The 20945-nt window shown below is 47.5% G+C and overlaps 9 protein-coding genes across 9 annotated transcripts; 5 read left to right on the forward strand and 4 right to left on the reverse strand.

The window, feature by feature from the left end:
• Positions 1-1317: 1317 nt before the first annotated feature.
• Positions 1318-2473, forward strand: POJ06DRAFT_282170 (uncharacterized protein; the record flags this gene model as incomplete). Its single annotated transcript, XM_056190004.1, has 5 exons — positions 1318-1463; positions 1484-1560; positions 1617-1722; positions 1777-2084; positions 2430-2473. 5 exons carry the CDS (start codon positions 1318-1320, stop codon positions 2471-2473), a joined length of 681 nt encoding a protein of 226 aa, XP_056042454.1.
• A 482-nt stretch (positions 2474-2955) lies between these two features.
• Positions 2956-3961, reverse strand: POJ06DRAFT_126009 (alpha-acetolactate decarboxylase). Its single transcript, XM_056184305.1, has one exon. It carries the CDS (start codon positions 3823-3825, stop codon positions 3121-3123), a length of 705 nt encoding a protein of 234 aa, XP_056042455.1. The 5' UTR covers positions 3826-3961; the 3' UTR covers positions 2956-3120.
• POJ06DRAFT_255725 (thiamine diphosphate-binding protein) lies at positions 3909-6217 on the forward strand. The gene has a single exon (XM_056187921.1). It carries the CDS (start codon positions 4128-4130, stop codon positions 5814-5816), a length of 1689 nt encoding a protein of 562 aa, XP_056042456.1. The 5' UTR covers positions 3909-4127; the 3' UTR covers positions 5817-6217.
• POJ06DRAFT_255727 (general substrate transporter) lies at positions 6218-8269 on the reverse strand. The gene is made up of 3 exons (XM_056187922.1): positions 7749-8269; positions 7636-7692; positions 6218-7584 (listed from the first exon to the last, which is right to left on the reverse strand). Exons 1-3 carry the CDS (start codon positions 7964-7966, stop codon positions 6291-6293), a joined length of 1569 nt encoding a protein of 522 aa, XP_056042457.1. The 5' UTR covers positions 7967-8269; the 3' UTR covers positions 6218-6290.
• Positions 8270-9390: 1121 nt separating this feature from the next.
• On the forward strand, positions 9391-9798 carry POJ06DRAFT_255728 (uncharacterized protein; the record flags this gene model as incomplete). The annotated part of the gene is made up of 2 exons (XM_056187923.1): positions 9391-9512; positions 9612-9798. A coding segment is annotated over one exon (187 nt), but the record flags the coding sequence as incomplete, so codon positions are not given.
• A 2232-nt stretch (positions 9799-12030) lies between these two features.
• On the forward strand, positions 12031-12893 carry POJ06DRAFT_126207 (uncharacterized protein). The gene has a single exon (XM_056184306.1). The coding sequence runs from the start codon at positions 12222-12224 to the stop codon at positions 12636-12638; it is 417 nt and encodes a 138-aa protein (XP_056042459.1). The 5' UTR covers positions 12031-12221; the 3' UTR covers positions 12639-12893.
• On the reverse strand, positions 12764-13911 carry POJ06DRAFT_255732 (arylamine N-acetyltransferase 1). Its single transcript, XM_056187924.1, has 2 exons — positions 13429-13911; positions 12764-13358 (listed from the first exon to the last, which is right to left on the reverse strand). Exons 1-2 carry the CDS (start codon positions 13833-13835, stop codon positions 12809-12811), a joined length of 957 nt encoding a protein of 318 aa, XP_056042460.1. The 5' UTR covers positions 13836-13911; the 3' UTR covers positions 12764-12808.
• A 2466-nt stretch (positions 13912-16377) lies between these two features.
• On the forward strand, positions 16378-18294 carry POJ06DRAFT_126230 (cytochrome P450). The gene is made up of 3 exons (XM_056184307.1): positions 16378-16963; positions 17012-18188; positions 18237-18294. The coding sequence occupies exons 1-2, from the start codon at positions 16466-16468 to the stop codon at positions 18152-18154; spliced, it is 1641 nt and encodes a 546-aa protein (XP_056042461.1). The 5' UTR covers positions 16378-16465; the 3' UTR covers positions 18155-18188; positions 18237-18294.
• Positions 18295-18656: 362 nt separating this feature from the next.
• POJ06DRAFT_282175 (glycoside hydrolase superfamily) lies at positions 18657-20754 on the reverse strand (the record flags this gene model as incomplete). The annotated part of the gene is made up of 7 exons (XM_056190005.1): positions 18657-19158; positions 19228-19402; positions 19425-19503; positions 19633-19907; positions 20056-20185; positions 20238-20568; positions 20708-20754. The coding sequence occupies 7 exons, from the start codon at positions 20752-20754 to the stop codon at positions 18657-18659; spliced, it is 1539 nt and encodes a 512-aa protein (XP_056042462.1).
• Positions 20755-20945: the final 191 nt, after the last annotated feature.

The following is a 20945-nucleotide window of genomic DNA, read 5'->3' on the forward strand; positions in this document are numbered from 1 at the left end:
CTACACAGACAAAAAATACGTAGTTGATGTAGTTGATTGGATCTCTGTCGTTCAACAACGCCGTGATTATTTCTATTGATTTAATCGTTCAATCAATCGATCAAACTGGCTTGTGGGAAACTAGTGGGTATAATATCTTTACTGTATAACAGGACTCACAAATCAAGGTTTCTCTTTCGTCATTCATTTATTGTCACCCGAACTTAATCTTTCAACCGGGCAAGCCTCACAGCAATAATTTCAAGGATTCCGAGGGCTGGTAAAGGAACCCGGCAAAAGCGACACTCCAAAGATTGTAATTGACTCAAATAAACCAAGGTCGTTAAATTGCCTTTCGTTCCAATCCCAGGGCGCTCTCGCTCACTCATAATTCTCTCCCTGCGTAATTGGGGTGAACCAGTTACCCACTCGGAACCATTAACGAAGGTCCAAACGAGAGATGGAGGTCACGTCAGACCTAGGCTAAGGATAAACTGCGTACCTGGGGGGCCTCCCTGTCTGAGATCTTATCTTGTTAGACACCCTGCTGGAGTTAGGGGTGTCCACGAATAACGAATATATTCGTATTCGTACGAATATTCGTAATGCGTAATTCGAATACGAATAATTGACGATTTCTTGCTTACTAATGCGAATACGAATAAAATCACTTTTATTCGTAAATTATTCGTAATATTCGTAAATTTTCACGACAGCTACAATATGACCCTTGCCTGACCTGCGCCCACTTATAAACTGCCCTCAACAACATCAACTTTCTCATCGTCTCGGCACACAACGAGTGCCTCCGCAAACCTAGAAGATCTATCCCTGTGTTGAATTGCTGTCAGTCATCTTGTTGTAGGATATGATATTGGATTAATCTCCAAGGGATTGCAAAATCGGTAGACGCGTCATTCAGTTATTCATTGAAGCGTTACTCGCTGACGCGTCATGATTGGCTGAATTAAAGTTTGACTAGCGTCTTGGAAAAATTACGAATAATATTCGTTATTCGTGTTCGACGCTCCCATCCGTATTCGTTGCGAATAAACGGAATTCTAAAAATACGAAAATACGAACACGGAAAAATTTTATTCGTTTACACCCCTAGCTGAAGTTGTTGCGATGGCCGAGAATAACCAGTATTAGTAGAGCAGAGACTACAAAGCAGCGGCGAGAGTTCTGCGGCGTGTTGACGATTACGCCCCAACGGCGGTGCTGTCGGCCGAGGCTTTCGGATCATAATAAGTTCCAGTGTAGCGACGTGATACTGATCGGTCCCCGGCGCTACGAGCCCTTGCGCCCGCAAAGAAGGAAGAAACGCATCGATAGTATATGGCAGGCAGAAGAGCAATCGGTAGAGATGTCCATTTCTACAACTTTGCAGAGCCTGATAAGGCACTCGGTGGACTGATATTGAATCCTTCAACAAAAATAAACTTTCTTTCTATGTTCGGCATCCTCATCGTTGCATCTAGTCCGTATGCGTAACGTTGCGAAGCACCGGACACGACCTAACGCCGACTGACGAGCCTCTCCAGCCAGGCCACTATGACATAAGGCCATATTCTTGCAAAGGTAACGTTGACTCTAAGGAAGTCTTTGTATGTAGCGGCCGCTGAATTTTGACGCAGACACGATATCTATCACAGGTGAGCTATGGATAATGCCAATAATTTCACAATCATCCACTGGCATAGAGAACACATTCCGTACTGAGGTCCGCAAGAGAGACGGGAAGTGCGTGATCACTGGCACGATTAACAGACGGGCTGATAGAGATAATTAGAGTAGTTTCCACGCCGCGCATATCTTCCCATTGTCCAGTGATTATTACTGGTTGCAGAGTGGGTTTTCTAGGTGGATTACGAACAGAATAGGAGAGCGCGACTCGGGGATTAACTCATGCCAGAATGGCCTGCTTATGCGGTCCCATATGCATGAGCAATTTGATGGATTTTATTTCTCCATCAACCCTGACGATGGGTATAAGATAACCTGCTTCGATGAAGTTTTTGACAGAATAGACGGGAGAATACTTGACCCTGTTTGTCGAGATCCAAGTGACAATCGGGGGATAAGAGATGAACTGCTAAGATTGGGTGGCTATTCACCGCCTGGGAGTCTCAAAAGCCTATAGGACAATCATGATTCAGCTTGAAAGCGTCCAGCTGGAAATAAGTACCTGTGATATCAACAAACTTTCTCCAATGGGATATCGAAGAAGCAAAAAATGCCATAGGTAATGAAGAACAGATGCAAATGGCTCTCTCAGCCCCGCAAAATAGTGAGTGTAGCATTATTAACGCTGCTGCTGCAACTCGACAGAGTCTCACAAATGCGGAGGAGAAGACTACTTTGCGCTGGGTCTCTCGATTTGCTATTACAGGACACCCGATAACTCATGAATTCTGCCCATGGAGGACTTGTCATTGATGTATGTAGAGGACAGGGCAGTCCCGTTCAATTTCGTTACGCTATATTAGGATAAGTGTTTCGGTGAATGTCGCCTGCGATACAACGAATACTTGAAGAAAACACTTGGTATAGCCTAGCTTAGCTTTCGACGATTATGTTTTACAGTGTCGGTTACTTTATATGTCGGACGAGGTGGTATTGCCAATTGTTGAAACACTCTATTCAAATTGCTCGTATTAACCGAAATTGCCGCAACATGACCCGGCAAGTTTCTGAGAGCGTTGATCCGCGTTGCACCAAACGCCTTGGAGCCATCATTATGGCCACGGTTAGAGATTGCTAAATTGTTTCCTAGTCTCTGTCGCTTACAATGTCTATAATACATTTTCATTGCTTTACACCGCAGAGACCGGGAAAAGAATGACTTAGCATGGCGAATACTTCGATTGGGCACTAATGGTCGTAACACACTTCCACCTAACACGTATGACACAATGATATGCTTTTTATGGTAAACTTATAAATAGCTGAACATCCCGGCTGAATGTTTCGTCATTTTCCTTTACGACCTGACTGATTCAAGTAGTCCAACCACTTGGTGAACGTTATAGATATGCCTTAGTAAGGATCTGCCAAGGAAACTTGTTGCAGTTGAGTATCGCTATCAACTTATAATCACAAGAATGTAACACTATCATAAGATTCATTACTGTTTTCTATTCACCCCTCGACCTCCCGAATTTTGTGTGCATCTGCTAGCAATCGTGCAGAGTTGAATTCACTACTTTGGGGTAACTCAAGCTCAACCCTCGCTATAGGTGACAGGCTGATCTGTACATTCCCACTTTTGAAGTCCAACATGTGGCCACCATTGCGTCGGTCGTCGTCAATGAAGTGCAAATGGTATCCAGCAACCGACAGGCCGTGCGAAAAGCCAGGAGAGTAGAACCCAACCAAAGATCCCTTTGTGTTCGATAATGTCCGTACGACCTGCCTCTTTCCAACATCGACTAAGCATTCACCCGGATACTCCTGCTTTCCAACGGTCCTGGCCGTGATGTACTCAAATTGACCATCGATTCTGATAGCCAGGAAAAGATTCCTCGCGTTTGGTAGGTGTTCCCAAATATGCAAATCGAGAGCGTCTTTGGAGGACAAAGACAAATGTGAGATATGTGCAGGCTGGAATCGTGTCACCATTGCAAACGGGACTACCGTTTCTGGGCCTGCGACGAGTATCGAACCGTCCTGTCTCATTTGGTAGGCTATGCCATCGAGGACGACCATCTCGCCGTCCATATGCTTGAAAGTGCCCAGACCGTGGTCTCCTGACTCGAGCATCGTCGAGACGTTGATTCCCTCATCCGCTACTCCGTCCATTAGAGCATTAAGAATGGAGAACTGATACAGCTTGTTGAATGCCATGGTTACTGCATGTAATTCTCCTAGTGGGTTTCTCGCTTGAATTCATAGATTCCTTCGTCGATGTTGTTCATTTCACGTCACGTGATAACCCGAGAATTACCGTTGACCGGTACTGAGCGCTTCGTTTTTCACCTCGAGCTACGCAACCGCTGATCAAGAAAGTAAGGCCTAGGACACGCATCCTTCACCATCCCAGCAGCCCAGAATTGAACAGCAACGACTATATTTACGTTTGAGCCTCAAGAAGGAGTTGGAAAGTATTGACGACAGAGTTGCGAGTTTTACTTTGCCGGAGCTTTGAAATGGAGCTATTATCAATACCAAGAAATTGCGCCAACATTGTCGTTGACAGTCTTTATAATGCTGGTGTGAGACTAGTCTTCGGCATACCAGGAGCCAAAGTTGATGGCATCTTCGACGCCCTTCTCGACCATCCCGGTATTAGGCTGATTGTATGCAGGCACGAACAGAATGCAGCTTTCATGGCAGCCGCTGTCGGTAGAATTACCGGTCGTCCAGGTGTATGTATTGCCACGTCAGGACCGGGTGCCAGTAATTTGACAACCGGCCTGGCAACAGCCACCACCGAAGGGGATCCGGTTGTAGCCATCATTGGTTCTGTCTCGCGGCTGCAATCGACTAAACGCACACACCAATCAATGAGAGCCTTAGACGTTCTCAATCCCATCTGCAAAGAGACGACTGGAATCGAAGTTGAAGATCAAGTGGCAGAGGTCATGTTGGATGCGTTCCGGGGGGCCACGTCGTACCCGAGGGGAGCGACTGTGGTGTCCTTGCCATTGGATATAGCAAAAAGCGGATCTAAGATACCGGCTTTCCCTTCTGCGTCATTTAGTTTGCCAGATTTTGGACCTTCGCCAATCTCATGCATCGAATCAGTCGGTCATTTGATCGAAGAAGCCAAGTTGCCGGTCCTCTTCCTGGGTATGCGTTCCACTGCACCGCAAGTCGTTGCAGTCATCAGGGACTTCCTCAAGCAGCACCCGATGCCGGTTGTGGAGACCTTCCAGGCGGCGGGTGCTGTGTCAAGGGAGCTGGTAAATCTCTTCTACGGCCGCGTCGGGCTCTTCCGAAACCAACCTGGTGATAAGCTCCTTGCCAAATCAGACTTGGTTTTGACTGTGGGCTACGATCCTACAGAATACGACGCCAACCTCTGGAACGTGCATGGCAAGCTGCGCATCGTGCACATAGACTACCAGACTTGTGATTTTGGGTTCCACTACCGGCCAATCATCGAACTTATCGGATCCATTGAGCACAATATTAGGTGCTTGGCTGCAAATATCAGGAACACTGTATCACACTCCGAATCGGAAATTTGTCGCTCCCTATACGAAGAATTTCACTCATGGAAAAAGACAGCCATTCCGCAAGAAGTATCTGGTCTGGTGAAGCCCTTGCATTTTATATCTTGTTTGCAACGCTATGTCTCTCCTACTACAACAGTCACCTGTGACGTCGGTACCGTCTATATCTACATGATGCGCTACTTCTTCGCCTATGAACCCGGTATGTTCCTGACTTCCAATGGTCAACAGACACTTGGGGTGAGCCTTCCTTGGGCAATTGCCGCCTCTCTGGTTCAGGACCCGCCTTGCTCGAAGAAGGTTGTTTCGCTCAGTGGCGATGGCGGTTTCATGTTCTCGTCCCAAGAGCTCTCAACTGCTGTGCAGCTAAAATGCAATATCACCCACTTTATATGGAATGATGGTCACTATAATATGGTCGAATTTCAGGAGGAGCTCAAATATGGTCGCAGCAGTGGGATTGCGCTGGGCGGGGTAGACTTTGTCCGGTTTGCTGAGGCTTTTGATGCCAAAGGCTTCCGTATCCGCTCTGAGGATGAGGTAGAGAGCGTGATGAGGGAAGCGCTGGCCTACGAAGGGGTCTCCATCGTGGATGTATCGATCGACTACAGTCGTAACCAGGACCTTGCAAGCAACGTCATTCCGGAGGAATATAAATGAGAAAAGAGAAAGACACTCCCCGTTCACACTCATTTGTAAATAATACCCTGACGGTTGGTATCGGAAATGCTATTATTGGTCAGAGAAATATACAGATCTCTTTGATTATTTCAACTTCACAGGCAATAGGACTAGTGTTTCAAGTAATTTGGCGGGGATAAAGGTGAAAAGGTGTTACTTACTTTGTTACAAGAGCGCGGACTCAAACATGGCGCATGGAATTTTGAAGCGCAATCCCCCCGGAATAGCGATATTTATCGCTTTATGATGGGATTTTCCTGGCGGAGTCTTAGTTGCATTACTAGTGGATGTCGAGATTTGCGTTTTGGGAGAGAAGACAGGTTTATTGATCAAAAGTGCACCTCTATATAACAAACCCAAATCATTGATGCATAAACAATTCATCACTCCTAAACTCCAATAATTTTCCGACTATGACAAAAAAAGTAAAGATGAAAGTGCGCGACACCATTACTATACGATCCCATGATGGCCATTGCCTTGGAGATTGTCGTACATCTCGACTTGGACGGTACGGTGAATATCAAGTTTGCCCTGTGCGATGTCTTTGGCCAGCGCATCGAGGCGGCCAGTGTAGCGTCCACCTTTGAACGATCGCCACGGTGGCTCTTCATGCTCAAATATCTCGTCCATTTCCTCTAGCGTGCGCTGTTTGGTCTCGGGTACAAGGAACCAGACGTACAGGAAACCAGCTATGTTGAAGGACCCAAAAATAACAAACACACGCCAGCGGATCGAACGCAAGAGTGGTGGCATGGACATTGCGAGGGCGAAGTTGATAGCCCAGTTAGTTGCAGTTGAAAGCGAGACGGCTTTGGCCCGGATACGCAGTGGAATAATTTCTGGAGGATACATCCACTCGATGGGGCCCCAGGACATAGCGAAGGAGGCAGAAGCCAGGTACAAGCTCGCCTGGATGCAATGGCTTGCGGCAGGGTTGCCCCTGATTATCCACGTGTACGGTTGGTCGGGGATCGGGTTTGGCTCACCGAAGTTCGCGAACAGGCCACCGATCAGGAACATCCAGAATGCCACACTGAGCGAGCCAACTATCAGAGACGTCCGGCGACCCCAACGATCGGTCCACAAAATCGTCGGAATGGTCGCGATGATAAAAATGATGTATTGAATGGAGGAGACCAACAGTGTATTGGAAATGCCGGCAGATTCGAGAATGTAGACAATGAAGTACAAGAGCATGTTGACTCCGCTCAGCTGCGACAAGCCCTGAATAGCCATGCCGAGAAATAATCGCTTGCGCATTTTCTTACCAAACAATTCACGGTAGCTGTTCGTCTCATTCTCGCGTTCAACCCGGATCTGCTCCTCGATTTCTTTAAATTCGGCCAGAACTAATGGATCGTTGATGTCGTTGTTTGGTGTGCGCAGGAACGCGAGTACTCGCAGTACTTCGTCCCAGTGGTCCTTACTCGCAAGCCATCTCGGCGATCGCGGGAGCCAAAATAGGCCGGTAAACAGCAAAATGGCCGGTACTGCCTGGATTGCCCATGGTAATCGAAACGCAGCGTGCGAGTCGAGGAATGAACATCCGTACTGTATAAAATATTGGATCATGATGCCCCAGGCGATGGCGAAGTGTTGCATCGAAACTATCCGACCGCGGATCTTGCGGGGCGCGATCTCCGCCTGGTAGATGGGTACGAGAGCAGAAGTCACGCCGATGCAAAAGCCGGAAACAATGCGACCAAGGATAAGCATTGCGACACCGTTAGACGCAGCTTGCAGACTGTAGATGATCAGTGATGACTGGATGCCGACAGAGCAAACTCCCACCTACCTTGCACCGATGCACCACAGAACCGTGCCTAGTTGTATGGCGACCTTTCGTGACAGCCTATAACTGTTAATCATGATAATGGTCACATTGCAACACAATTTAAGGCTGCGTACCAATCACCAAGTAGAGAAGAGCACAATGAGCCGAGAAACGAGCCCGCGGCGATGGCAGCCGTAATCCCGCCTTGCCGTGCTCCAAGAGGGTTTCCGTAGTACATTCTATATTGATCGGTACCCACTACGCCGGACATGGAAGAGACATCAAAGCCATACAACACGCCGCCGAGCGCAGCGAAAGCGGAGATAGTGTAGACATTGAGCAGGCGGACCATTGTGGCAAAACAGCGGCGGACTGTCTGCTGTCCGTGCGATGTGTGGAGCTGGAGCTGAAAGAGCGGGAGGCGATAGATTGCAATCCTTGGAGAACTAGTAGGGTCAAATTGACATGTTGAAAGGTGGACACTGCATATTTTTTGTTTGCAAGGAGGGGCGGTTAGATGGCGAGAGCTTTCGGGAATTAGTTCTGGGTGCCGGGTCGGAACCGTTGCGACTATCTATTGTGTTCGTCCATGCCGGCTGTCCAGCACCAGGACATGAATGCCAGATGCGGTCGTAAGTGTGACTCCGTCGTCGAGAGTTTGCACGGCGGTGCACGGGCCCCTGATCTCATCCCCGAGCACGCAGAGAAGCGACCGACAAACCCAAACTTATATTTTGCCCCGGTTAAGCAGAGTTTTCCGTTACCCCGAATGCGTTCGCCTATATCAGATGCGGCCGTATATTAATGTGTCACTCCTCGTGTCGCAAAACTCTCAATGCTTAACGGTAGTAGAAACGGTGTCGTAGCCAAAAGAGGGTTCCAGGATCTTGTCCCTTTTTCGGGGCAGAAGAGCTGGACAAATAGCCCTAGCCCTATCCATTTTCATTTGCGGAATCCTGCCGCCAACTGTATGAAATGGAGCCCTACGGGCGCGTCAATGATATATCACAATGGCGATCGCCATATAGTCTTAGTCTGCCTGAAGGCATCTTGCAACAGCTGTTCTCGTAAGCGGGAAGCTAGTGGCATTGTCAGGGATGCACGCATCTTCCGGTGATACGTCCGACGCACTGGGAGCCACGAGCCGCACCACTTCTGAGCCGCACGAGTCCAAGAAGCTCGTCAGGGATGACGTCCCCGTTAGCTTAACTCCCAAGCATGCCTGAAGCAGTTTAGGCTGCAAGGGATTGCTGTACAACATTTTGTACCGTGGTGGCAGCCTACAACTAGGGGTGTCCACAAATAACGAATATATTCGTAATACGAATACGAATAAATGACGATTTCTTGTTTACCAATGCGAATACGAATAAAATCACTTTTATTCGTAAATTATTCGTAATATTCGTAAATTTTCACGACAACTACAATTTGAAATCAACGCCTGCCTGACCTGCCCCCACTTATAAACTGCCGCCAACAACGTCAACTTTCTCATCGTCTCGGTACTCAACGAGTGCCGCCGCAAGCCTAGAAGGTCTCTCCCTTGTGTTGAAAGGTCTTTCGACAGCCACCTCAGACGCAGGAATAACTAAATAATCTCTTGCTGCGGCTACCATGCAGGCTTGTAAATAATAACCCTATCGCGATACAGTATCGCGATACTATGCGATACGATAAAGGAGGTAGCGACTTATCGCGATATCGCAGGGTAAACCTTAAATAATCGCGCGCGCGTGTATTTCTCCTCTTATAAACTCCGAAGTTCTCCTTGTACTTAACTGTCCATAGATCATAACACTCAACCATTTAATATTTATAGATTATAATGGATAACTTTGACCACGAGTTCTCTGAGTCGACTTCATCGCTTGATAGCGATGTCTTTCTTCCGGAGACAGTCTCGTACAGTCGAAAACGCAAGCTTACTGCGATGACTACTTGGGATTATTCGCAACGAATCCGAGCGGTCTACGGATTCCGAGCGGTCTACGGATTCCGAGCGGTCTACGGATGGCCGCAATAAGATCTTCTACTGCAAGTTATGTCTCAATCCATCTTACAGCTGTCAAAGCCTCACCTCGGCGCGATATCATCTCAGTCATTCGCATCAAATTAAAGTTACTGATACGGAAACCAAGGCCAAAAGGCTTCGGGAAAATCGTCTACAGAATATATGGGCCATGGCCGAAGAAAGAACCTAGCACGTGCTCGAGAGCAAGAAGCCAATGGACTGCAGGCTGTGCTGAACAAGCGGGTTTTTCAGGAGGCTCTGGTTCAATTGATAGTCCTGCGAAACTTGCCATATAATGCCGTTGAATGGCCCGAACTCCAGGCTCCATTGATGACGGTCAATTACACCGTCGAGCCTCTCCTTAGACAGTCACATGGTGACGTGCCTCGAATGATTAAAAATTCTTTCATTGTACATAAGGACACCCTCAAGCAGAGACTTCAAAATGCTCTGTCAAAGATTCATTTTTCCGTCGATGTCTGGACCTCTACTAATCACAAAGCTTTTCAAGCAATCTGTGCACACTTTGTCGATGATCATACAAAACAACTTCAGAAAGCCCTGATTGCGTTGCCTGACCTTCAATCCCACGGTGGCGAGGAGCAAGCGGCAAAGTTGCTCCAATTAGCGCATGACTACAATCTTTTAGATCGAATTGGGTATTTCACTGGCGACAATCACGGTTCGAATGACAAAATGTGTCGATTCATCGCCAGTGGGTGGTTTACAGGAGCGGGGAATTGTGGAGTGGGATCCCGTGCATCATCGAGTTCGACTGTCAGGGACACGTTATTAACCTGGCAGTGCAAGCCTTCCTATCCTCGAAAGATAGGGAGGCCATTGACGAGGCGCTGTGACAGGCAGAACAAGACGAGACTATCGACATTGATGACAGTCTGGCTAATCGCATAAAGTTAGCAAAAGCAGCGGGTTGGCGCCAGATGGGCGCTCTGGGAAAACTACACAATCTTGCTGTCCATATTCGAGCATCCGAACGCTCATACAATTGGTTCAAAGGAGTCGCTGGTCAAGCTCTCTGTGTGGACAATGACACCAGATGGAATTCTTGGTATCTGATGCTTGTTACGGCGTTAAAATCAAACGTCGGAACAGCACTTCACCAATACGTTGATAACTGGTATACGGAAGTCAAGGAAGACTACCTGTCTCCGGATGACTGGCAAACCTTGGAGGAGACTGCAACTTTTCTGCAGCCCTTCTATCGCGCAACGTTAGAAACAGAAGGAGATAAAGCAACACTTGATAGGACATTGTATACAATGGATATCTTGGTCAGACACTTTAGGAGGTCTAAGGTTAAACAACAAAGACATAATTCATTAAATAAGCTAATGAAATTTATAGGAGAAATATCTTAGAAATCCGTTGCTATTTAGTTGTGTTATGACCGCCTGGTATACTTTCGACAAATACTACAATATGACAGATGTGACTTCAGTATATGCTGCGGCGATTATCCTTCATCTTTCCCGTCACTACATCAGGCAGAATTGGGACAGCATATATCACCAGAGTGCGTTTGATGCAGTTGAAAACCTCTGGAAAATTGAGTATAAAGATATGGCCACTGTTAACGTCTCAACCATAAGTGCCTCTAACGATCCAGATGTGTTCGATGAATTTGCACGCGACCTCGACGTGACGGCAAGCACTATTACTAGTGATGAGTATGAAGCCTTCGCCAACGATACACCTTTCGGAATTTCTACAACGGCGCTCGAATGGTGGCTGGAAGAGCTCCAAAAAAAAACTTTATCCTTCGCTTCAGAAGATGGCTATAGATATTTTATCGATACCAGCAATGTCATGACGCGTTATGATTGACTGAATTAAAGTTTGACTGCTGAGCTAGTGTCTTGGGGCAACTCACCGCTGGCCAGCCTCAAGGCTGTGTATCGTACTGACTATTCGCCCAAGTTATAGTGGGTAAGACATGTTTCGACCCATAGGTGCTGCATGCATCACCTGTACGCAGTAGCCGTAAGAAGTGGGCCCGGCAGGGTTGAGGAACCTATGAATGTCGTTGTCTATAGCTAATAGCTTCCCCTGTTCAACGTTAAGACAAAGCAGCCTGTCCTGTTGGGTTAGGGCCAGAACTGTTGAGGAGCTCGGAGTATAACGGGCGATCCTCTTTCGTGAGAGGCTTCGCAAAATCTCTCTTCGTCTGAGGCGACTTGTGTTACAGTTCATCGTCTATATCAGCACCTGAGCTCCTGTAATTACCTATACCACAGATTAATTTTACGTCCCCTGTGCTGTCGAATTCCTGAGTCGTTTTCTAAGCGAGGTAAGTCCAATCGTTTGCATCGGACGGATAACTGGAGAGCCAGATGTTCGCGCGTTGTTCCCTTCCGCCAAGTTTGATTTCATCGCTAGTTGTTCGTGTAATCAGGCAGTTATGAGCTACGTTAGCGGTATGCGCTTCCGTGTATTGTGTTTCATGACAATAGTGTCAGCGCTTGCTGTCCAGGTCACTTGTCAAAACCACACATTACCGGACAACTTCACGTTAGAGTCGTTCGAAATTCTACCGATACAGTACGATTTTGACTGTGATGAATGAATATTTGGCATGACAGTATTTACGAGATGGATTGGCAGCATATATATGGAGGTGGTTGATCCTCCACGTGCAGATGATTTATCTCACGAGCAAGCTTACTTGCGCATGATTCGACTATTGGAAGATGGTGATGTTATCGGTGCCGCGCAGGTGTATCAAAACGATGAGAGTGCGAGATTCCTACGTGTCGCCAATGGCCTGTCAAACGAGACTATGTTAAGTAATTGTACTCAGGCCATCTTGGATCATTACTTGTCGGTGAGAAGGACAACGTCCTTACCTAACTACTTGAGTGCTTTACCACAAGCAAGCACTAATGATAGTTACAGTGGCGGGATCGCTCTCTCTGGAAGATATACATCATTTCATGCCATACGAACCATGGGGCGTACAGGTGTGACTCTGATTGCTTCGATAACACCATAGAGAGAACATCTTACAACAGAGCCCTAAACTATGGTCTAGGCGGAATTGTGTCGAGACGTTATCGATCGTGTGCAGTGGTGGCCAATCATAAAGGGCAGATCGCGATATTAATATGTACTCGAACTATACTTTTTCTTTGCATCCTTCCCCACGCAAGTGCCATTCTCCAGCTACAACAACTCCGCAGTCATTCCCCGAATGCCATTTATTTCCTCCTCACTGAGTGTAATACCAAACCACTGACTCAATGCCTGGACCCTCTCCTCCTCTGAACTCAATGTATCCAAAACCTCCGTCCGCCCTCTAATCCTTCTCTTAACGTCCTTCTGGAGAAGAGTCACATGGCCGACTACCTCTCCGTCCTCTAGTAATGTTTTAACCACAACAATCATACGTGTAAACCAGCTGGTCGGGTGTGTGCTAGTCCAGTAATTCATGATTGCAAAATCTTCAGGAAAAAACTCCATTTCGGTAAATGCGTATGTCGGGGTCCAGGTCAGCCCGCCGTCATTACTGTGGTCGAAACACCATAGCTGCTGAGTGCTGTCGGTGTGCTGAAGAATACATTGACGTAACAGCCGGCTCTTTTGCACGCCGATGTTTGTTGAGACAGAGCCGTGAATGAGGGGCAGTGGACGGATTGGCGAACCACTGGCGCCGAAGCCAACATCTACCAAGTACTTCTGGCCATCGATTGTCACGATGTTGAGCATATGGTTCCTGTGTCGCTACGTCAACATTATCTGCATTGATTGCTGTCATTTCTGAGAAGCTAACGGGTCGGGCTTACCAACCATCATACTTCGGGCCGCTCCACCCAGGCGTGGTCGAAACAGGCTGCACGGCTTCACTGACCCTCGCGCCGACGGAGTAGACAATGAACCCAAGACTTCTGAGCACCGTGCCAAATAACCTATTGTTTTCCATGCAATAGCCACCGCGGTTTGTTCCCCGTCCGATCATTTTTTGGAACAGATGCTGTGGATCCAGCGAGATGTTGTGATGTGGCGAGTAGTGCAGCTCCAAGTTCTCGAAAGGGATGCCGGCCATCTGATACTTGGTTAAGACGGTAAGAAATGGAAGGCCGTCTTTCTCGGTTGCATTTCTGTGGGAGATTGGAAGTGAGATACGTTCGTAGTATTGGTTTAACTGAGCCACAGAGTAGGTAGATCTCTGGGATGACTTTTCGTTCGCCATCTTCGGACACTTATTGTCGGACCTGGACAATTCGTAGCTCTGTCGAAATTTCGTGAGAAGCTTAAATATTGAGAAATGAATAATTGAAGATGGGAACGAAGGGACATTTATGCGACTCATGGGGCTTGCACAGATAGGACCCTAACCCATAATTATTCCCCGCACAGCGCTGGTTGGCGCCTACGTGGCCCCCGAGAGACGAGTTTGCAACGCTTTGCAGGGGCTATCTTCCTGATACTTCAACGGAAAGACTGCTAAATCTAGTGGAGTTCTTTGCAGCGTAGTTGAAAGGCTTCAATTTATCAACACAGTCGGAGTTGCCCCTATCGATTGCTTAAATCGCCTTGGTTTCCGAATAGGAACTAAACTCAGCCAAAGTGAATATCGAGACGACGTCGCACTTTACGGCCTCACTCCTTATTGAAGTATCAAACCCAAACTCTCGAAGTCAGTCTATAATTTCTCATATCATTAAGCCATATTATTACTAATTGGTAAATAACATTGGGGCAGGCTACTGCCTATACAAGTCATGCAATAGCATCAATTACACCCGCGTCGTTTCTGCCTGCATTGAATATATCTGTACTCCTAATGCGTCTCTTCCCGAGTTGCATAACTAGCTGTGAAAGACTGAGAAATGCTGCCGTCCGATCTGCTGAGCACAGGTTTGGCTCACGATCTTTCACGATCGGTCACGCCAAAGGCTGGACGGTGAGATCTCTGGTCCAGTGGTCGTCTGGTCAGAGAAGATCTCAAACAGTCTGGTCCACATGTCCACAAGAGTAGAATTACATGTTCGTTATTCATGTGTGGCAATTCCCATGGAGACAAGAGGACATTTTAGTGACCACGTCACAGAAGGGTTAGTCATACTATCACTAAATCTGGTTCTACAGACCACTAGCAAGAAGCAAAAGAGAAAGGGTGCTCAGGGCCCCGACGTCGATGTATGAGATGTCGAGTCAGTCTAGTTATTGATTCCAGCCAACGATCCTGTCGTCCATTCCCGCGCTTACCAAACTACATATTCTTTAAACTTTCCTACCTGCTATGAATTAATCAAGGTCAGGATTACCTCCTGCTACTCTCTCAGTAATTGCAGAAGCGAATTCTGTCGTAGTTTCCGTTGCAATAGAGTCATTTTGCTGACTTTCAGGACCGCTATGGCTTTTCTGACATCTTTTATTCATGTGGCGTCTCAGGCCACTTATAGATGACCTTTCGGCCCTTACAATTCGGGCAGACATGGCAATTTTTTTCCTGTAACTAACGGATAAGTGTCTCCCTGAAAATTGAATGTTGCCAATTCCCGATGGTAGTCAGACTCGTGTTTGCTAAGTTTTGCTTTACGGGAAGTAGTCTGTGATTCTCCAGTCCCCCTTCACAGTAGTTCATTTTCTTTCACTGCACATCGCCTTCGTACCATCACTTGGGCACATCAGAGATTTTCACAAGTTCGAGCAAAAGGTGTGTCCCCCACGGCAGCAATCCCGGCAAGGTCTACACATATGAGTCAAGCTACGATATCCACATGCACGGGATCTATAGTGGCAAATTGCAAACTCAGTGTCGATATCCAAACTGCGCAGTACAATATCGTCACTACCTACGGTAAGCATCTCCATCCCGCCCATGGACTTACGACCAGGGTCCAGCGAGCGCGGTATTACCCCGAGCAGTCGATAACAAAGTGTGATGAAATGACTCCTTCTCATAGTCTTCGGAAATTAGCTTGTACGTGCGAGGGTCAGGTTAAACTCAAGACTCACAATGGTCGAACTAAGAAATAGAAAGGCCGTTACGATAGTCGATCCCTCGGCCGTCGAAGAGGCAGAGCAGCAGCAGCATGAGGAGGAGGAGGAGGAGGAGGAGGCCCAGCGAGGGAACGCGTTTGCGCGCTTTGCGATCTCTCGCTTGCGAGTTCCAGCACGCTTCGCCGGCACCTCCGCGACTACCACCACCTGGCTGTAGTGGACAGAAAGGAGCGGCGGCGTTCCTCGGCCCGTGGTCCGGTCACGGCAGCGCTGATAGTGCAGGATGGCCGGTGCGAGGATCAGGTTGACATTGTCTGTGAGGAGTTCGGGATTCAGGGCTCGTTCACATTGTCATGATAAATTAATGATTGTTATATGTCTTGGTTTTGTGCTTGACTCCCAGTATACGAACTGGAGTGCACGGCAGAATATATGAGGGTTTGTCGTCATTGCCAGGCAAGGAAATAGGATCTTGTCTTCTTGTGTATTATTTATAATACGATCTTGAGTTGTGTTGCCTTGCCTTGTCCTTGCCTTGATTGTGACACAAAGCTGGAGAAGGTGTGGGAGCCCGCGTCTTGCTCAATCGACAACGGCGCATGCAAGACAAAGTAAAGAAATGCTTGAAGCAGTATTCATCCGTTATGCTGCGTTATGCTGCAACAGTTAACCAACGCACTGTAACTTGTTTTCACGTGAGCCGAGCGTTGACGCCGCCAGCGTGGATCTCCCAACCTTCAACGTAAAGGTGCGGGGTGGAAATAATATGTCTGCCATCGAACCAAGCCGTCGTAAATCCTGGACTTTCTCCACCAGCATCTCTGTTCTCACTAATTCTTGATACGCGTTAGCAAGATCCTCAGGAGTGCCATAATGTCGGCTTTCGTCCTGCCTCCAGCTTCATCTCTTCTCAAGATGGGGGCATCGCCGAAGGTGATCCTCAGCCTAGTTCTCGTGGGGCTGCTGTCCCACGCGCTAGTCAAGGTGCTCCGTAACCAAAGGATCGAGCGTGAATTTGCTGAGAAATACGGCGCGGTGCGTCTGGTAATTAGAAACACAGATTTCTTCGGCATCCGTCGGTTTCTCAGCTTAAGCCGCGCGTTTCTAGAGCATAAGATTATGGAATATATAATTGACGATTTTAAAGCGTACGGGAATACGTATGGTACGACCTTACTCGGACAACGGAATCCATGGACCATCGAGCCGGAGAACATTAAAACAATTCTCGCTACAAAGTTCAATGACTATGGACTAGGGACACGATATGACGCGTTTCTGCCATTACTGGGTGAGGGCATTTTCACACTGGATAACGAAGGATGGGCCCATTCGCGTGCAATTCTGAGGCCGCAGTTCAGCAGAGAGCAGGTGTGTTATCCTAGCATCGCTATTATAGAAGAAGGCTAAACTTTGCAGGTTTCCGATATAGCCAAATTAGAACCGCACGTGCGCAATCTACTTTCGTGTCTTGATCGAAGCCAGTCTGAATCCTGTGACATCCAGGAACTCTTTTACAGGATGACGCTAGACTCTGCAACAGAGTTCCTATTTGGTGAATCGGTCCACTCTCTCCTTTTAACACCTGAACCTGGCAACAAAAAAAACGATGATATCTCCGTAATCCTGTCTGATGCTGGCAAACAAGGCTTCACCTACGCGTTCAACTACTGCCAGGAAGTGCTCGCTATCCGCGCAATAATGCAGTCATTCTGTTGGCTCCTGAATCCGAAAGCCTTCCGCGATGCCACAGCAGTCGCTCATAGGTTTGTCGACTATTACGTCCAGAAGGCGCTCGACGCCTATCGGGATGGCCCCGCAAAGATTCAAGAAATAACCGCTGGTCGATATGTCTTCCTGTACTCGCTCGTCGAGGAGACCCAGAGTCCAAAAGCGTTACGCGACCAGTCATTAAATATCTTACTTGCGGGACGCGATACCGTGGCTGGACTGCTGAGCTGGACGGTCTATTTACTGGCTCGTCATCCGCGCGTGTTTGAAAAATTGCGGGCAGAGATTATTGAAACGTTTGGTGACAAGCTGGACTCACCCGGGAAACGGCGGATTAGCTTTGAGTCTTTGAAAAGTACATTGTACTTGCGATACGTCTTGAACGAGGTTCTGCGCTTGTATCCCTCTGCTCCGCTGAATTACCGAACAGCACTTAGGGATACCGTACTACCAGTTGGAGGCGGGCCCGATGGAAAGTCTCCTGTATTGATCCGCAAGGGTGATACAGTCGTATACAGTGTCTACGCGTTGCATCGTCGTAGAGATTTCTTTGGTGATGACGCCGAGGAGTTTAGACCAGAGCGGTGGGCTGAAGGCAATATCTGGACCTGGGAATATCTTCCATTTAACGGCGGACCGAGAATATGCTTGGGACAGCAGTATGCGCTTACGGAAGCTGGATATACGATTGTACGATTATTGCAGGAATTTGATACACTGGAAAGTACTGAGGAGCCTGAGCCGGCAGGGTTCCCACTGAAGAAGATGATGTTAACGATGTCCAAGTCGACTGGCGTAAATGTTAGGTTGCACAAGAGCCGGGACGTTTAATAATATGACTACCAAAGGAAATACCACGGCAGCGGTAAGCCTGGTATGATATTGTCCAATACTATTAGCTAACTTCATCGAGGATATTTATTTGAACCTTTTTGAGTGTAGTTCATGGCCGGCTATTGGCCGACTAGAATGCGGATGCAGCTTAGCGTCTCGATGGTTTTGTCGGTCGCTCGGGGTCAACTGTCATTACTTTGATAATTATGATCGAAGTCGTTGTGCGGGATGGTCCGTTGCGGATTGATAGATGCAGCTTCGCGTCTCGATGGTTTTGTCGGTCGCTCGGAAGTCAACTGTCATTACTTGATATTGAGAATTATGATCGCAGTAGTTGTGCGGGATGGTCCTGTTGCAGGATTGATAGGTAATAACATTCGCAGTATGACCTTGCGGATACTAGCATGAGTCTATATGTTTATTGTGTATGTTTGTTGTGTATTTCTGTAATTACTATAAAACAACTGATGTCATACTACTTAAACTACCACGCTGAAGTCTAATCTAGAATATATACGATAGCCTCAAATGGGCGCACTGTGATATCGGATTCCAACGTCTCCAAGTCATTGTAGTTTGACAACACAACCTTCCCTGGTTTGGTATATTCGCCCGGAACGGTCCACAAAGCGTCCAACTCACTAAATGATGTGATGACAAGGGCAACCTTGTCTTCGTAGCGCCGCTCAAATGCAAAGACCTGCTCGTCTGCTGGGTCTACCGAAGTGAAAGATCCATAAACGAAGATATCTTTATATCTGTGTCGCAATTCAAAAATAGATCGCCAGTAGGAATACACGCTTGATGGATCGTCAACCTGAGAGGCTGCATTCCACTCTTTGTAGTCCTCCATCACATCCATCCACGGCTGGACAGGGCTGAAACCTGCATAGTCGCTGCTGTCCCACTGCATTGGTGTTCGTGAGTTGTCACGGCACGTTTTCTGAAGATCGGTCATGACTACTTGGAGAACTTCTTCAGATGCTCCAGCTTCCACCAGTCTGATCAATGTCAACGACTTAGTCCAGTATAAGCACCTAGTGACTTACTCATTCTAGAAATTGATTGACTCTAAGTCCTTTAACTTGTCGATTCCCCAGGTCTTCGGCATATTAGTCATTCCAAGCTCCTGACCTTCATAGACAAACACCGATCCACTCTGTAGTCCAAGGAAAGTAGCCAGCATTGTCGCAGCGTATACGCGAAACTGTGGCGCATCCGACGCAAATCGCGATACCGATCGTCCTGAGATAAAGTGCATTCCAACCGTGGAGCTCGTACATGTATGTTTCCCATTTGTTGACAATACGCTTAAGCTCAGTGAGTTTCCACTTGCGCGGGAAATACTTGCCAGCCGCCGAGTGATCCATTGTAACGCTTGCAATGTTAATACACATATCGCCAAATTAAGGCCAAGTAGCATAAATTTCAAATTGGAAAATCATGTTCAGCTCCTCACGTTCCTCAGCGACGACCTTGATGACCTCATTGGGATCATTAAATGCTCCCATCTCGCCAACACTAAACGCGTCATATTCCCTCAGAATTTTCCCCATACTACGTAGATACTCATGCAAGCGAGGGCCGTTGGCATAGTGAATAGTCGCATCCTGAAATTTAGCGGAGGGAATAGTCACCGGCGCATCAGGAAAGTCGAGGTCTTTGCTGATAAAGTTGATCGCGTCAAGCCGGAATCCGTCAACGCCGCGATCGAGCCAGAAGCGGATTATGTCGTGAACCTCTGCACGGACTTTAGGATTTTCCAGTTGAGATCAGGTTGTTCTTTCGCAAACAGATGGAGATAGTATTCGTCGCTCTTTTCGTCGTACTCCCATGCGCTGCCTGTAGGCTATCAGTGAGCTTCTAGAAGGCCCATGAATGCTGAGGTACAGACATACCACCAAAATGCGAAATCCAATTATTAGGTGGAAGGCGCTCTCCGTTAGGGCCCGTCTTAGGTTTCTTCCAAATGTAGAAATCTCGGTAAGGACTCTCCCGCGAGTCTAACGCAGATTGGAACCACTCGTGCTGTATTTAGTTCGTCAGCAGCCTAATCCATTGTTGACCACTTTCGACTTACCTGATCAGACGTATGATTAACGACCAAATCCATAACAAACTTCAGGTTACGCTTATGCAACCCGCTGATAAGCTCATCTATGTCACTCAGAGTCCCGTATTTTTCATAGATGTCTCTGTAGTCGGATATGTCATATCCCATATCGACCTGTGGCGATTTGTAGCATGGACAGAGCCAAACAATGTCAACGCCGAGGTTGTTGATGTAGTCAAGCTTAGAAATGATTCCTGGGATGTCGCCAATCCCATCGCCGGAGTCTTTGAAAGAGGCCGGGTAGATCTGGTAGACGTTTGCCTCCTTCCACCAGGCACTCTTAGGAGCTAGAGAATTGCTGGGGCCATATTACGGCGGTTTGATGGAGAGTTCTCATTTGAATGGACACTCACCGGGACTACCTGTCGCGACAGGTACTGATTTATCGCCCGTAGGGTGTGGGACCTGAGCGTGCGGCTCAAGATGGCCGGTACTACTTCGGCAAAACTCTGATAACATTGGCAGTGATGCTTAGCGTTGGCATGACCCCACTTCAATTTGAATCTCCACACAACAGGGCAGTGTATTCTCCTCACTCTCTTTGAATTCTTGCGGGGTATGGTATTATTCTGCTTGGCTGCGGCCGTCGAATTATGCAGATCCTGGCTTCGGACGTGTGGCCCATCATGCTAGACCGAAATAAACCCGCAGAGAACCTACCTCTATTTCGTGTCT

The sequence above is a fragment of the Lipomyces tetrasporus genome, assembly GCF_029532465.1.
Source record: "Lipomyces tetrasporus strain NRRL Y-64009 chromosome Unknown POJ06scaffold_7, whole genome shotgun sequence".
Classification (NCBI taxonomy): domain Eukaryota; kingdom Fungi; phylum Ascomycota; class Lipomycetes; order Lipomycetales; family Lipomycetaceae; genus Lipomyces; species Lipomyces tetrasporus.

What these genes read in the sequence shown, in the direction of transcription:
- POJ06DRAFT_126009 (XM_056184305.1), bottom strand. Translation starts at nt 3,825, where the DNA reads ATGGCATTCAACAAGCTGTATCAGTTCTCCATTCTTAATGCTCTAATG.
- POJ06DRAFT_255725 (XM_056187921.1), top strand. Translation starts at nt 4,128, where the DNA reads ATGGAGCTATTATCAATACCAAGAAATTGCGCCAACATTGTCGTTGAC.
- POJ06DRAFT_255727 (XM_056187922.1), bottom strand. Translation starts at nt 7,966, where the DNA reads ATGGTCCGCCTGCTCAATGTCTACACTATCTCCGCTTTCGCTGCGCTC. An exon ending in TCTTCTCTACTTGGTGATTG is followed by an intron (nt 7,693 to 7,748) that starts GTACGCAGCCTT and finishes TAACAGTTATAG; the next exon opens with GCTGTCACGAAAGGTCGCCA. An exon ending in CTGTGGTGCATCGGTGCAAG is followed by an intron (nt 7,585 to 7,635) that starts GTAGGTGGGAGT and finishes GATCATCTACAG; the next exon opens with TCTGCAAGCTGCGTCTAACG.
- POJ06DRAFT_126207 (XM_056184306.1), top strand. Translation starts at nt 12,222, where the DNA reads ATGACAGTATTTACGAGATGGATTGGCAGCATATATATGGAGGTGGTT.
- POJ06DRAFT_255732 (XM_056187924.1), bottom strand. Translation starts at nt 13,835, where the DNA reads ATGGCGAACGAAAAGTCATCCCAGAGATCTACCTACTCTGTGGCTCAG. An exon ending in GGCCCGAAGTATGATGGTTG is followed by an intron (nt 13,359 to 13,428) that starts GTAAGCCCGACC and finishes GTAGCGACACAG; the next exon opens with GAACCATATGCTCAACATCG.
- POJ06DRAFT_126230 (XM_056184307.1), top strand. Translation starts at nt 16,466, where the DNA reads ATGTCGGCTTTCGTCCTGCCTCCAGCTTCATCTCTTCTCAAGATGGGG. An exon ending in CGCAGTTCAGCAGAGAGCAG is followed by an intron (nt 16,964 to 17,011) that starts GTGTGTTATCCT and finishes TAAACTTTGCAG; the next exon opens with GTTTCCGATATAGCCAAATT.